This window comes from Physella acuta, unplaced genomic scaffold (genome assembly GCF_028476545.2).
Source record: "Physella acuta isolate Inbredline_101_S28 unplaced genomic scaffold, ASM2847654v3 ptg000241l, whole genome shotgun sequence".
Classification (NCBI taxonomy): Eukaryota; Metazoa; Mollusca; class Gastropoda; family Physidae; genus Physella; species Physella acuta.
Window position 1 is genome coordinate 157042 of NW_026731760.1, and position 17085 is coordinate 174126.

The window sequence follows — 17085 nt, forward strand, 5'->3', positions numbered from 1 at the left end:
TTACACACAAGTGTAGTTACAGTTCTTCACACTTGCTGGCACCGGTTCGGTGACTTAGACATATTGTGTAACAACAGTGTTTCTTTCAGACTTGATTCTCCGAGGGGAGAGGGGGTATTTTCATGGGGGGGGGGGGGTGGACTAAATTTTCCTGGAGCAGGCACTACTAAAAGTAAATAACTTTTTACATACATTCTATTTCGTCCGAAGAGATGCCTGAAAGCTGAATTAAACACTGAATCCTAAACATATCACTACGTTTAATGTTTTTCTTTTAGAAAAATGATGTTTGCACCTTAGACCCGATTTTTTTAAATTTTGTTTTTGTTTTTTATTAAAACGTGCTTTTCCAAGAAAATTGTGATATAATTGTGGCTTAATGTTGATGCAATTACGGCTTAAAGGTGATATAATTATAGTTCAATGGTGATATAATTATGGCTCAATGGTGATATAATTATAGCTCAATGGTGATATAATTATGGCTCAATGGTGATATAATTATAGCTCAATGGTGATATAATTATGGCTCAATGGTGATATAATTATAGCTCAATGGTGATATAATTATGGCTCAATGGTGATATAATTATAGCTCAATGGTGATATAATTACGGCTTAAAGGTGATATAAGTATGGCTCAATGGTGATATAATTAAGGCTCAATTGTGATATAATTAACGCTCACTGGTGATATAATTATGGCTCAATGGTGATATAAGTATGGCTCAATGGTGATATAATTATAGCTCAATGGTGATATAATTATGGCTTAATTAATGGTGATATAATTATGGCTTAATTAATGGTGATATAATTATAGCTCAATGGTGATATAAGTATGGCTCAATGGTGATATAATTATAGCTCAATGGTGATATAAGTATGGCTCAATGGTGATATAATTATGGCTCAATGGTGATATAATTATAGCTCAATGGTGATATAATTAAGGCTCAATGGTGATATAATTATGGCTTAATTAATGGTGATATAATTATGGCTCACTGGTGATATAAGTATGGCTCAATGGTGATATAATTAACGCTCACTGGTGATATAATTATGGCTTAATGGTGATATAAGTATGGCTCAATGGTGATAAAATTATGGCTCAATGGTGATATAATTATGGCTCAATGATGATATAATTATAGCTCAATGGTGATATAATTATGGCTCACTGGTGATATAATTAACGCTCACTGGTGATATAATTAACGCTTACTGGTGATATAATTATGGCTTAATGGTGATATAATTATGGTTTAATGGTGATATAATTAACGCTCAATGGTGATATAATTATGGCTCAATGGTGATATAATTAACGCTCAATGGTGATATAATTAATGCTCAATGGTGATATAATTAACGCTCAATGGTGATATAATTATGGCTCAATGGTGATATAATTAACGCTCAATGGTGATATAATTAATGCTCAATGGTGATATAATTAACGCTCAATGGTGATATAATTAATGCTCAATGGTGATATAATTATGGCTTAATGGTGATCTCACACTGACATGACAAACACGGACACCAGATAAAGTGGAAAGTTGAGGCGTGAAGAACTGGACACGTGAGCAGATATAAATTTGTTTAATTACTGCGAAAATTGACAGGTGTTTAACAAAAGTAAAATGTAATGCCTAAAATTGACAGATGCTTTTAACAAAGATACAATTTATAATGCCTAAAATTGACGGATGTTTAACAAAAGTAAAATGTAATGCCTAAAATTGACAGATGTTTTTAACAAAGATAATATATAACGCCGAAAATTGACAGATGTTTAATGTAATTTAAATGTAATGCCTAAAGTGACTGAATAGGCCAAAAAAAAAAGATTCACAACTTTTAGTGTGAAAAATTAATAGAAGATATTTGACAAAAATATAGTAAATATGCCTACTTAAATCTGAAAGAGTATGCTTTTAAAAGATTGTGATTTAATAACTTCTAACATAAGACGTCATAAACTAATATAAAGAAATAAATGCAATAATGTCGCATTAATTTTTTTTTAAATATTTAAACAACTAACTAGATTGTCAGAATAAATAAGCGACACGAGGCAGTTACTGATGAAGGTGGATGGAAGTAACATATTATTTTATCATGAATATATAGCAAAGATTGGTCAAGAGTACAAAAATTGGTCTCAAACAAGCATACACAATAAACAAATAATTTACATAAACATTGTGAATTATATCAGAATAATATATATATTTAAGTATTTCATTGCTCACCAAATATATCACTCAATAAATATTATATCACATCTTCAATATTACAGCAATCAACTAATGTTACAACACGATTTGAACCTTACATCACTCACCAAATGTTATATTACTTCTTCAATATTATATCACTCACAGATATTGTACATCACTTCTTCAATATTTTATCACTTACCAAATATTACATCACACCCCAAATGTGACCACTTTTCAAATAATACTTCATTCAATAAATATTACAATTTTCAACATTGCCCAGAAAGCGATGATCTGTTTTTTTTATTAATGTTGGTTTTAAAGTTCTATTCTTTTATAAACAACATTATTTACCCTGAGATTTCGCTCTCATTATCTTTAAAACTTATTTTTACCCAGCGAGTACAACACAATATATAGCCATTGCTAACATCTGTTGTAAACTACGTAGCATTATCAGCCGTACTGCAACATATGGCTATTGATGATCTTTACATGTTTATTTATCTAGATCGTTTTGTTTAACAAACACTTCTTTGCGAAATATTCTCAAGTATGGAAATTTTAATAATTTACTTCTAAGAAATGTTATTGGATTTTTTTAACAGTTCTGCCAAGAGATATAAATGATTTTTTCACGACTTGAATAGTGGCTTGAACTTTTTGTAAATGTTTTGCGCAAGTTTGATGACGTCATCTTGCTGTCTATCTACAAACTGTTCTTGAATCAGCTGTTGAATGTCGCTCACCATCTCCTCTTCTTCGTGTTTCTGTAGTTCAAATAAATGAAAATCCAAAGAAATTAATGTTTATTTTTCGATGCTCTATTCACAGAGTTTCCTAACTAGTTGTCTTTAAAGAACCATTTACCAGCTTATTCCGTAAAGTTGATGTTTTACTGTTAACAATGTGGAGAGTGTTACACGATGGTTCAATCAGAACTATTTACGCGACAACGACGAACCAATCGATATATTTTGTTTATATATAATTATGTACAAAGTACTTATTTTAAAAATAATTATTTTTATAATAATGTATAGGCCTACTATTCACAAACGTATTTTTCAAACTCAGCTTAAATACAAATATCACTTTTGTTTCTAAAACAATTTGTTGTATGTAAGTTATGTTTTTTTTTTTGTTTTTCAAAAGAAAATAAACGCCAACATTTTTATGAAAACGATTATAGTAAGCATGAGTTAGATATGTGACGGAAGGTGGTAACATGTCTACTAGTTCACTTCGTCATGGTCTGTTTTAGTGTAGCAGACGACACCAGATTAGTCAGAGAACAAACGCCCACCTTTTGCCTGTCTTAGTGTAGCAGACGACACCAGATTAGTCAGAGAACAAACGCCCACCTTCTGCCTGTCCTGGGTCTCCTGCCAGACTTTGTACCAGGCTAGACACGCCTCTGTTACCGTCTGCCGTCTCACGTGGTCTGACGTCTTACTGTACACACGGACGTGCATCTCATCAAACGTCACGGGCCTCAGGATGTTGCTGCACTACAGGGGTTAAATCATTTACATCAGCACTACAGTGGTTAAGTCATTTACATCATTTACATCAACACTACAGGGGTTAAATCATTTACATCAACACTACAGGGGTAAAATCATTTACATCATTTACATCAACACTACAGGGGTAAAATCATTTACATCATTTACATCATTTACATCAACACTACAGGGGTAAAATCATTTACATCATTTACATCAACACTACAGGGGTTAAATCATTTACATCAACACTACAGGGGTAAAATCATTTACATCAACACTACAGGGGTAAAATCATTTACATCAACACTACAGGGGTAAAATCATTTACATCATTTACATCAACACTACAGGGGTAAAATCATTTACATCATTTACATCATTTACATCAACACTACAGGGGTAAAATCATTTACATCATTTACATCAACACTACAGGGGTAAAATCATTTACATCATTTACATCAACACTACAGGGGTGAAATCATTTACATCATTTACATCATTTACATCAACACTACAGGGGTGAAATCATTTACACCATTTACATTAACACTACAGGGGTAAAATCATTTACATCATTTACATCAACACTACAGGGGTAAAATCATTTACATCATTTACATCAACACTACAGGGGTAAAATCATTTACAGCTGCACTACAATTGTACCAGATAACTTAACATACCGATACTGGTTATTCTTATTTTAAAACAAGACGTCATTGCATTTATATATGAATAAACATGTATCATATCCAGAATATATATACTATGGTTACATTGTGTACGTCTTATAAAAGCACTGTGCAAGTAATAAAATAAAAACCAGTAGAATTTCTAATTATTTTATTGATTTCAATATATTAAAATTACGATTTTCTAACTAAAATCTGTTTCTTTATTTAACAATAATTAGTTTGGTAATTATATGTTAAAGAAATATTACTTCTAAATATTTATTCAAAATGTTACAGGTTGGAATTTATAAATAGATACTATGTTATTATTTTGAGAAAAAAAAAGGTGATTATATTGTGTTTTGAAGTTTCTTGGCAATGTAACAATATCTTCGTAAATAAATTGTCATTTACTTACCTCAGCTTTAGTAAAGTATCTGGCTTGATTTGGTGTACGTTTGGAGAAAACTTTTAACCTCTCGACTGGGTTTTCGCTTTTCATTCCGAAATCAAGAAAAAGAGCCTGGTTTAAGAAAGTAAAATATATAGACATCTATAATAATTTATAATTTGGTTCAAATGACTCTTTAAAGTGAAATCTGTAATAGTGTGACTTTCTACATGAACTTCTCAAAGAAGGCTATTTGCACTACACCAGGATGCATGAATTGTATATTAATTACTGCTTAGTTCTATTAATTGGATAAATATTTTATCTACAGATATGTTATAACATCATAGAGAATTACTTATTGTTCGTACCTGAACAACATAATCATCGTTATTCTTTAAATTCTTTTCTTCATAATGTTTGGAAATGATCGCTCCAACTTCCTCTTCTAAAAACTTTTTTCGCTGTAGTTAAAATTGTTTAGATAATTTCAAAAGGTTAATCAATTAATGGGGTCTACTGGAGCAGATTATCAAAGTCACAATAATCATGACAATCTGCTTAGCCTCTCACTTCCCCCCCCCAACCCACCCCCTTCCTTCCCCGGCATTAAAAGAACATTTTTACGATTCCTTCCTTGTGTAAGAGAAACCTTTGGGAAAAACCAATTGAAAAAATAAAAGTTAGCGTGCTGTAGCTTGGTTACAGCACATTAAAGAATTGTATGAGAGTTTAAAGTTACAAAAAATTTGACAACTGAAAAACCATTACACTTCTCAAATGTGAAAGTTAAAACGGATTAGACAATGAAAAAAAAATTACGCTTCTCAAAGTTACAACGGATTGGACAATTAAAAAAGCGTTACACTTCTCAGCTATGATAGTTTAAAGTTACCAAAAATTTGACAACTAAAAAACCATTACATTTCAACGCTGAGATAGTTTTAAGTTACAACGGATTGGACAATTTAAAAACCGTTACACTTCTAAGCTGGGAGAGGATGGGCGGACTCTCCCACACACACGTGTAGAGGTCACGTCTGAACATCCGGTTTATTATCTCTTTCGCCTTCTCAAGGTCATCTCTCTTCTGCGGGTGTTCCTCCAGTACATTGTGGTGGAGGATCTTAAAGAGGATGTTGTCGTTCAGCTCAATGTACGCCTTCATGTCCTCGATACACTCCGATATAGAGAGTTCTTTTCTGTGGATGGTGATCATAGGTTCAGGTTATTGTTTTATAAGTCAGTGCTCATATGTTCAAGTTATAGTTTTATAAGTCAGTTCTCATATGTTCAAGTTATAGTTTTATAAGTCAGTGCTTATATGTTCAGATTATAGTTTTATAAGTCAGTGCTTATATGTTCAGGTTATAGTTTTATAAGTCAGTGCTCATATGTTCAAGTTATAGTTTTATAAGTCAGTGCTTATATGTTCAGGTTATAGTTTTATAAGTCAGTGCTCATTGTTGTGTAGACGGTGGTATCAACACACAGGTAACCAATGAAGAAAAAACGTTTATATGTATGGATATAACAGTAAGCATACCTGTAAAAATAGTATAATATCTAAATATGTAAATGTATGTATGTATTTCTAATTGATGCAACAAAACTCACCCATCCGAGCCAGTGAATGTCATGTGTTTGTCAGCTAACTTTAACACGTCAGTTAACCTGTCAGGATGTGTATGACAAAACATGTGTGACATGATTAATGTGGGTTACTATCAGACAAAATCATTTCTACGTTATAAGCTGTAGTTAATAACATAGGCATCATTGCAACAATTTAAAGTTTTAATAGAGCAGATACTAAAACACATCTAAGTAAAGTATTACATGATCTCCAGCCCAAAGTTGACCTTGTGATGATAAGCGTATTTGTGTAGTGTATAGCGCGTGTAGAACATGTTGTACAGGTTGGGAATCTCCTGTAGATAAGATTTTCATGGATTAACAGGTAAGACACGGAGGTAAACAACAGGTAAACTTTCATGCATGCAGAGAGCAACATTTACTTCCAAAGGAACATAGCAGTTAACATTTAAAACGTCTTCGGCTATCTAGTTACTGATGAATTAATGTGTTTCTAGTCTGTAACTTGCCTTTATTTCTAACCTATAACTTACCTTGTCCCTGGCCTAAAACTTACCTGTATCCGACCAATAACTTACCTGTATTTAACCTGTAACTTACCTTCTCTCTAATACAGATCTGAACCTCCCCTACCTCGTCTCTGATACAGATCTGAACCTCCCCTACCTTTGATACAGATCTGAACCTCCCCTACCTTTAATACAGATCTGAACCTCCCCTACCTTTGATACAGATCTGAACCTCCCCTACCTTTGATACAGATCTGAACCTCCCCTACCTTTGATACAGATCTGAACCTCCCCTACCTTTGATACAGATCTGAACCTCCCATACCTTGTCTCTGATACAGATCTGAACCTCCCATACCTTGTCTCTGATACAGATCTGAACCTCCCCTACCTTTGATACAGATCTGAACCTCCCCTACCTTTGATACAGATCTGAACCTCCCATACCTTGTCTCTGATACAGATCTGAACCTCCCCTACCTTTGATACAGATCTGAACCTCCCCTACCTTTGATACAGATCTGAACCTCTCCTACCTTGTCTCTGATACAGATCTGAACCTCCCCTACCTTTGATACAGATCTGAACCTCCCCTACCTTTGATACAGATCTGAACCTCCCCTACCTTTGATACAGATCTGAACCTCCCCTACCTTTGATACAGATCTGAACCTCCCCTACCTTTGATACAGATCTGAACCTCCCCTACCTTTGATACAGATCTGAACCTCCCCTACCTTTGATACAGATCTGAACCTCCCCTACCTTTGATACAGATCTGAACCTCCCCTACCTTTGATACAGATCTGAACCTCCCCTACCTTTGATACAGATCTGAACCTCCCATACCTTGTCTCTGATACAGATCTGAACCTCCCATACCTTGTCTCTGATACAGATCTGAACCTCCCCTACCTTTGATACAGATCTGAACCTCCCCTACCTTTGATACAGATCTGAACCTCCCCTACCTTGTCTCTGATACAGATCTGAACCTCCCCTACCTTTGATACAGATCTAAACCTCCCCTACCTTGTCTCTGATACAGATCTGAACCTCCCCTACCTTTGATACAGATCTGAACCTCCCATACCTTGTCTCTGATACAGATCTGAACCTCCCATACCTTGTCTCTGATACAGATCTGAACCTCCCCTACCTTTGATACAGATCTGAACCTCCCCTACCTTTGATACAGATCTGAACCTCCCCTACCTTGTCTCTGATACAGATCTGAACCTCCCATACCTTGTCTCTGATACAGATCTGAACCTCCCCTACCTTTGATACAGATCTGAACCTCCCCTACCTTCTCTCTAATACAGATCTGAACCTCCCATACCTTGTCTCTGATACAGATCTGAACCTCCCCTACCTTGTCTCTGATACAGATCTGAACCTCCCCTACCTCTGATACAGATCTGAACCTCCCCTACCTTTGATACAGATCTGAACCTCCCCTACCTTTGATACAGATCTGAACCTCCCCTACCTTTGATACAGATCTGAACCTCCCCTACCTTTGATACAGATCTGAACCTCCCCTACCTTTGATACAGATCTGAACCTCCCCTACCTTTGATACAGATCTGAACCTCCCCTACCTTGTCTCTGATACAGATCTGAACCTCCCCTACCTTTGATACAGATCTGAACCTCCCCTACCTTTGATACAGATAAGAACCTCCCCTACCTTGTCTTTGATACAGATAAGAACCTCCCCTACCTTGTCTTTGATACAGATCTGAACCTCCCCTACCTTTGATACAGATCTGAACCTCCCCTACCTTTGATACAGATCTGAACCTCCCCTACCTTTGATACAGATCTGAACCTCCCCTACCTTTGATACAGATCTGAACCTCCCCTACCTTTGATACAGATCTGAACCTCCCCTACCTCTGATACAGATCTGAACCTCCCCTACCTTTGATACAGATCTGAACCTCCCCTACCTTTGATACAGATCTGAACCTCCCCTACCTTTGATACAGATCTGAACCTCCCCTACCTTTGATACAGATCTGAACCTCCCCTACCTTGTCTCTGATACAGATCTGAACCTCCCCTACCTTTGATACAGATCTGAACCTCCCCTACCTTTGATACAGATCTGAACCTCCCCTACCTTTGATACAGATCTGAACCTCCCCTACCTTTGATACATATCTGAACCTCCCCTACCTTGTCTCTGATACAGATCTGAACCTCCCCAACCTTTGATACAGATCTGAACCTCCCCTACCTTTGATACAGATCTGAACCTCCCCTACCTTTGATACAGATCTGAACCTCCCCTACCTTTGATACAGATCTGAACCTCCCCTACCTTGTCTCTGATACAGATCTGAACCTCCCCTACCTTGTCCCTGATACAGATCTGAACCTCCCCTACCTTTGATACAGATCTGAACCTCCCCTACCTTTGATACAGATCTGAACCTCCCCTACCTTGTCTCTGATACAGATCTGAACCTCCCCTACCTTGTCTCTGATACAGATCTGAACCGCCCCTACCTTTGATACAGATCTGAACCTCCCCTAGATACAGATCTGAACCTCCCCTACCTTTGAAACAGATCTGAACCTCCCCTACCTTGTCTCTGATACAGATCTGAACCGCCCCTACCTTTGATACAGATCTGAACCTCCCATACCTTGTCTCTGATACAGATCTGAACCTCCCCTACCTTGTCTCTGATACAGATCTGAACCTCCCCTACCTTGTCTCTGATACAGATCTGAACCGCCCCTACCTTTGATACAGATCTGAACCTCCCCTACCTTGTCTCTGATACAGATCTGAACCTCCCCTACCTTGTCTCTGATACAGATCTGAACCTCCCCTACCTTGTCTCTGATACAGATCTGAACCGCCCCTACCTTTGATACAGATCTGAACCTCCCATACCTTGTCTCTGATACAGATCTGAACCTCCCCTACCTTGTCTCTGATACAGATCTGAACCTCCCCTACCTTGTCTCTGATACAGATCTGAACCGCCCCTACCTTTGATACAGATCTGAACCTCCCATACCTTGTCTCTGATACAGATCTGAACCTCCCCTACCTTTGATACATATCTGAACCTCCCCTACCTTGTCTCTGATACAGATCTGAACCTCCCCTACCTTTGATACAGATCTGAACCTCCCCTACCTTGTCTCTGATACAGATCTGAACCTCCCCTACCTTGTCTCTGATACAGATCTGAACCTCTCCTACCTTGTCTCTGATACAGATCTGAACCTCCCCTACCTTTGATACAGATCTGAACCTCCCCTACCTTGTCTCTGATACAGATCTGAACCTCCCCTACCTTGTCTCTGATACAGATCTGAACCGCCCCTACCTTTGATACAGATCTGAACCTCCCCTACCTTGTCTCTGATACAGATCTGAACCTCCCCTACCTCTGATACAGATCTGAACCTCCCCTACCTTTGATACAGATCTGAACCTCCCCTACCTTGTCTCTGATACAGATCTGAACCTCCCCTACCTTTGATACAGATCTGAACCTCCCCTACCTTTGATACATATCTGAACCTCCCCTACCTTGTCTCTGATACAGATCTGAACCTCCCCTACCTTTGATACAGATCTGAACCTCCCATACCTTGTCTCTGATACAGATCTGAACCTCCCCTACCTTTGATACATATCTGAACCTCCCCTACCTTGTCTCTGATACAGATTTGAACCTCCCCTACCTTGTCTCTGATACAGATCTGAACCTCTCCTACCTTGTCTCTGATACAGATCTGAACCTCCCCTACCTTTGATACAGATCTGAACCTCCCCTACCTCTGATACAGATCTGAACCTCCCCTACCTCTGATACAGATCTGAACCTCCCCTACCTCTGATACAGATCTGAACCTCCCCTACCTTTGATACAGATCTGAACCTCCCCTACCTTTGATACAGATCTGAACCTCCCCTACCTTGTCTCTGATACAGATCTGAACCTCTCCTACCTTGTCTCTGATACAGATCTGAACCTCCCCTACCTTTGATACAGATCTGAACCTCCCCTACCTTTGATACAGATCTGAACCTCCCCTACCTTTGATACAGATCTGAACCTCCCCTACCTTTGATACAGATCTGAACCTCTCCTACCTTGTCTCTGATACAGATCTGAACCTCCCCTACCTTTGATACAGATCTGAACCTCCCCTACCTTTGATACAGATCTGAACCTCCCCTACCTTTGATACAGATCTGAACCTCCCCTACCTTTGATACAGATCTGAACCTCCCCTACCTTTGATACAGATCTGAACCTCCCCTACCTCTGATACAGATCTGAACCTCCCCTACCTTTGATACAGATCTGAACCTCCCCTACCTTTGATACAGATCTGAACCTCCCCTACCTTTGATACAGATCTGAACCTCCCCTACCTTTGATACAGATCTGAACCTCCCCTACCTTTGATACAGATCTGAACCTCCCCTACCTTTGATACAGATCTGAACCTCTCCTACCTTTGATACAGATCTGAACCTCCCCTACCTTTGATACAGATCTGAACCTCCCCTACCTTTGATACAGATCTGAACCTCCCCTACCTTGTCTCTGATACAGATCTGAACCTCCCCTACCTTTGATACAGATCTGAACCTCCCCTACCTTGTCTCTGATACAGATCTGAACCTCCCCATCCTCCTCTATGACCCGAGCAAACATCAGGAATCTGTTGTAGTCGAAGTTGTTGTTGAAACCAAGATGGTGGCAGTCTCGGGCTAAATAGTCCCACGTGTTGACGTCATTGCCGTTACGTTTGTTGCAGACGATCTAGCGAGGGAGACAGGCGGATAATGTGATGCAGTGTTCTTTGTGATTTGCTCAAAAGCTGGTTTCAGTCTACCTGGCTTGTTAACTGTGTACTAGACGGTCATGTCATATAATTTTATAACATTTGACCTACGGTTTAACGTATTTCAAAATGTTTAACATACTTAATAAGGTTTAACGTATTTTAAAAGGTTTAACGTACCTCATAAGGTTTAACGTACGTCATAAGGTTTAACATACCTCATACAAAAAGGATTTTTCTTCATCTCTTCCGACGTATGGCCAACCCTGTAATAAAAATACCTTATGATTTATCCTATTATAAAAAAAGTGCTCACATTAATGTCTAAAATCTGCCTGACCTTCGTATGTTACAGTCTACAGCACTCAATGATCCGTTTGTGTTGTATCAATGCCAGAGTGGTGGGAAAAATGGCCGACGAAAACGTTAATCTCAGTGTTTCAAGCAGCTCTCATCTCACCCCCCCCCCCCCTAACAAAATCTCAGAGATAGCCCAGCCTGAACTCACCTGTGATCCGCTGACTTCCAATGGACCTCCAATCAACTCCTTAATGAAGGAGATATCAACAGATTTAAGCCCGAAGTTTGTCAGATCTACAAGTTTGTCTATTTCATCAATAAGTTGAACAGACACCTTTTCGTGCTAATAAAGACATAAAATCATATAAAATAACAGATATACTCATATGATATAGATTCTGGCAAAGAAAAGTTTGAGTAAGAACTACCATTTAGAAGAAAAAACACATTGAGTAAAAAACGTTTATAATCACCCACATTGTGCTGTCCTTTGTTGACCTCCTTTAGGAATATGCTGTCAAACATGTGAGAGAAGGGGCCGTGACCTAGAGGAATGGAAGGCTGAGTACTTGAAATAGCCTGAATATACATGTGTGGTATACAGTGTTTCTTCCAAACTTTTTTCTTATTAAACATAAAAAGTCACTTACCCAGGTGGTGACAAAGTACTTAAGACATTAAGTATACATGTGTTGTGTATAAAACCTAGTCACTTACCCAAGTCGTGACACAGAGCGGCGATCTCCACACAGAGAACATCTACATCTGTAATGTCATGCTCTGGGTGGTTCTGTTGTAGCTGTCTGACGAACTTCCCAGCCAAGTGGTACACACTAGAACAACACAACAACATATGGTACACACTAGAACAACACAACAACATATGGTACACACTAGAACAACACATTAACAGGTGGTACACACAAGAACAACACATCAACAAGTGGTACACACTAGAATAACACATCAACACACGGTACACACTAGAACAACACATCAACATATGGTACACACTTGAACAACACATCAACATATGGTACACACTAGAACAACACATCAACAGGGGGTACACACTAGAATAACACATCAACAAGTGGTACACACTAGAACAACACATCAACAAGTGGTACACACTTGAACAACACATCAACTAGAACAACACATCAACAAGTGGTACACACTTGAACAACACATCAACATATGGTACACACTAGAACAACACATCAACAGGTGGTACACACAAGAACAACACATAAGCAAGTGGTACACACTACAATTGTTCAAAATAAAAAAAATGAGTTGAGCTCATTATTTTATGATAAGATATAAAATACAAGTCTCTAACCCCAGCGAATGTTCGAATCTGTTATGTGCCGCCCCAGGGTAGATGTAGTAGACCATGCCCAGCTGTTTGAGGAACCTGAGACGCTGGAAGATGGGCGTGTCTATGATGGCCTGGCATGCTGGGTTCACCTCAATATGGCCGTGGATTGGGTCGTTGTAAATCTTATGAAATACGAAATTTGATTTTTAAGTCTATTGGAAAGTCGTAAAGAGCAAAAAATTCGTACACCGTCAATTAATTGCTGTTAAAAGTTAAAATCGACCACTAGTAACATAAAATGTTTTTTTTAAATGATCTGATGTGTAATAATTAAACCGTAGTGTTGTTTGCTGAAAACTCGAGTTGCAGAATACATATTCGACATGCATATTTGACGTATTCTCAGGTATCGCTGCCTTAAATTAGTTACATATACTAAATAAAATAGCTTACTTTCATCTGGTTTGATTTTAAATGTTTCTGCTGTAACTTTTCAAACATCTCCTGGATTTGTAGACAGTCTTTAAACCTTTAATACATGTATAGCACAAATTGAAATAAAAAATACACATACATTTGTGTAAACAAGCTAAATATAGCGATGCACCAGTTTAATTAAAGCATTAGAATTTATAAAAACCTGGTGGATTATTCAGAACTAGCAACTCAAAAGTCATTATTTTTCTTCAACAATTACACATTTACACTGATATAATATATGAAAATATTAAAAACATTTCATATTTGTTCTTATAATTGAACACAAGGATGAGACACGTACATGATTTTCTTTACCATCAGCATCTCCATGGTCACGTGAGGTATATGTTTACCCTCGACTTTCTCATCTGGTCAATGCAATCAGAAACATATTCAAATAGTTTTATTTTCTTAAATATTTATCAAAACATTAAAGACTAAAATTTTGATGTTTATTGCGGGTTTTAAATTTAAAAGTTAAAAATCTATAGACATAGCTAATTAGTAAAATCGAAAAAATACTTATTAAATTTTACTGATTATGTTTTTATGATTCAAATATTCCTGCGACTCCGCGTACCTTTCAGTATCCCAACAACGGATTCCGTGACCCCTTGACCTTTGAGCCACAAGCTCAGCTCCTCTACATTCCAACTGCACCAGCTTTTGGGGTCAGGCGAGTTAGCCGACATTGTTACAGTTTGCTGATTCAGATAGTAAAAGAGGGGATTTGTTTTCATGAAAAAATGTCAATTTTATTGATTTAGATTTAAATATTTTAGATTTTATAAAACTGCTAAATATTTTTCAGTTTCTACATTATTTGAGTGTACTATAATATTTTATTCACATAGAAAAGTAAAATAAAGATTATTTGACAATTTACAGTTAATATTCACCATAAAAAAAATCGATATCATGCCTATTTTTAAACTTACCACAAAGACAGGCTTAGAAAAACAGCCAATGTTTTGATTGCACTAGCTCCATCATTGACTGGTCATTCTGATCTGTTATCGATCTCGATAAATGCCTTAGTGTGAGGTTATCTTTTGAAAAACGATACATGTATTTATTTTGTAAGGATATATACATTATCCATACATTTTGTACAAATATAGGATTTTACGCTACAAATGAAAACATTGGTTAACACCAAATACAATATAGATCTATTAAACAATAAAATAACCTTCCTCTACCGTATAAGCTATTTGAAATACCCCTTAGAGACCCTCACTCTATTGATGTTTACAAACAAAGTAGAACGTGTCAGAAAACATATGCCGTGTCACAATCGTATCCTATGTGGGCATATGCCGTGTCAGAAACTTATCCTATGTGGGCATATGCCGTGTCACAAACGTATCCTATGTGGGCATATGCCGTGTCACAAACGTATCCTATGTGGGCATATGCCGTGTCACAAACGTATCCTATGTGGGCATATGCCGTGTCACAAACGTATCCTACACGGTATCCTATGTTAGCATACACTGTGTCAGCACAGCCCGTGTGTTGTGTAACAGCTACAACACGGGGTAAATCGTGCCATAGTTTGTTGGGTATTGATTCACGCCACGAATGACTGGTTTTCACAGCAGTATAGCCTGAAGTTATTTTTATGTTACAGCTCTGTGTTGTAATCTTCTCAACGGGGGTAGAGGTCCTTACAATCATCTTTAATTAAAATTTCTTTTGTTGCTTTATACTTCCAAAAATTACTTACGCTATGTGTATCAGGTTTTAAAGGTTTAACTTTTCAAAAAATGATATTTGTTTTCGGTTATTTATTTTATCAAATACGATTATTTTATTTTTGGTTCTATTTAGATTCCAGGGGAGGTAACAGCTAAATAAACATATTAACGATTACATACATACAATCTCTAAGACGTATACTTGTTAAATAATTTTTTTTTCAGATTTGCTAACAGATGCATTATCTAAAAATATTTTCGTTTTAGCTGTTTTAAAAATGATAGCATGAGATAGCCATTAATTTGTGAACAAAAAGTTATCCACTCTACGATCAGAATTAAATCATTTCAATAATGAATTACAACATTCGAAGTTTATCAAAACTATGTTAATGTATATTGAAAACGATTTTCAATGTTCATTGGAACAGAAAATTTACAATATGGAAAAAAGTTGCCAAGACAAGACATGTGTTCTAAAACTTAAGCGAATTTTAAACAAGAACAAATATAAAACAAAACATGTAACAATAAGCTGCACAGTAACGATCTATATGTACACATTCATTAGTGGTATGTAAATATTTTATTTTACAACATCGCACAATAATTGAATGTACATTTTGTGCTTTAATTAGTGACACATATAAAACCTAACAACTGACATCTGAATGTTTTAAAAAACCCCGATATGACGTGGTCCTACCCCCCCCCCCCCCACACACACACACAAACACACTAACACCTCATACAATACTAATATCACCCAAAAAAATGGAAGAAATTCCCTGATTCTATTTTGGACGAAGCAGTAGTGTAAATAACCAAACTCCCGATCCTGTATATAAAATATCGACTTCACATGATCCAGCTATTTCTCCACTGTCAGCCAATCAATCAATGAATGAACACACTATCCAGTAAACCTGACGTCCATTCCTTAAAAAGATTTCTGAGAAAACCACAGTATGGGCGGCTTCATGCTATTCCCTAACTATATGTATGACAGCCGTTACATTTAATTTTTAAATCTTTCTTGAAAAAAATTAAAAGCATTTTTCCTGCGTTTTGCTTTGGTTTTAATTCGAGTTTATGAATGAAACTAAAATATATTTTTACAATCATTGCGTTTTGTTCACAATTTAAACTAATATGGTACAGGTGATATTTTGCTAAGTAAACTTTTGGATAAGTACTAGTCCATAGGCTCTAAAAATAAATGTATCTTTTTTGTTTACTTCATAACGGAAAATCTGGGAGTTATTGTTCTGTTATATAAGGCTACACAAATTAGTAGAAGGAACATGTAGGTAGACTCTGTATCTGGCCACTACCATAGACTTGAACATGTTTCTTAATGTGAAGATAATGCGAACTCTTAGTTTGTTATAACGCGATGTTAATTATCTAGTTGGCTTAATGTGTTGTTCAAATACAAAGATACTAAGAACAGATTCTGGAAAATCTATGCCATTTAATTAATATCGTAGAACGTCAGATTTTAGTCGCAATTTGTTCTTGTTCGCACGGGGATGAGTT

The 17085-nt window shown here is 36.9% G+C and overlaps 1 protein-coding gene across 1 annotated transcript; it reads right to left on the minus strand.

The window, feature by feature from the left end:
* Positions 1 to 2054: 2054 nt before the first annotated feature.
* LOC131938315 (deoxynucleoside triphosphate triphosphohydrolase SAMHD1) lies at positions 2055 to 15388 on the minus strand. The gene is made up of 18 exons (XM_059296319.1): positions 15049 to 15388; positions 14785 to 14895; positions 14427 to 14550; positions 14148 to 14214; positions 13820 to 13895; positions 13388 to 13548; positions 12760 to 12875; positions 12520 to 12587; positions 12251 to 12385; positions 11961 to 12008; positions 11556 to 11720; positions 6650 to 6741; positions 6428 to 6484; positions 5793 to 6012; positions 5182 to 5274; positions 4838 to 4942; positions 3596 to 3742; positions 2055 to 3001 (listed from the first exon to the last, which is right to left on the minus strand). Exons 3-18 carry the CDS (start codon positions 14536 to 14538, stop codon positions 2867 to 2869), a joined length of 1797 nt encoding a protein of 598 aa, XP_059152302.1. The 5' UTR covers positions 14539 to 14550; positions 14785 to 14895; positions 15049 to 15388; the 3' UTR covers positions 2055 to 2866.
* Positions 15389 to 17085: the final 1697 nt, after the last annotated feature.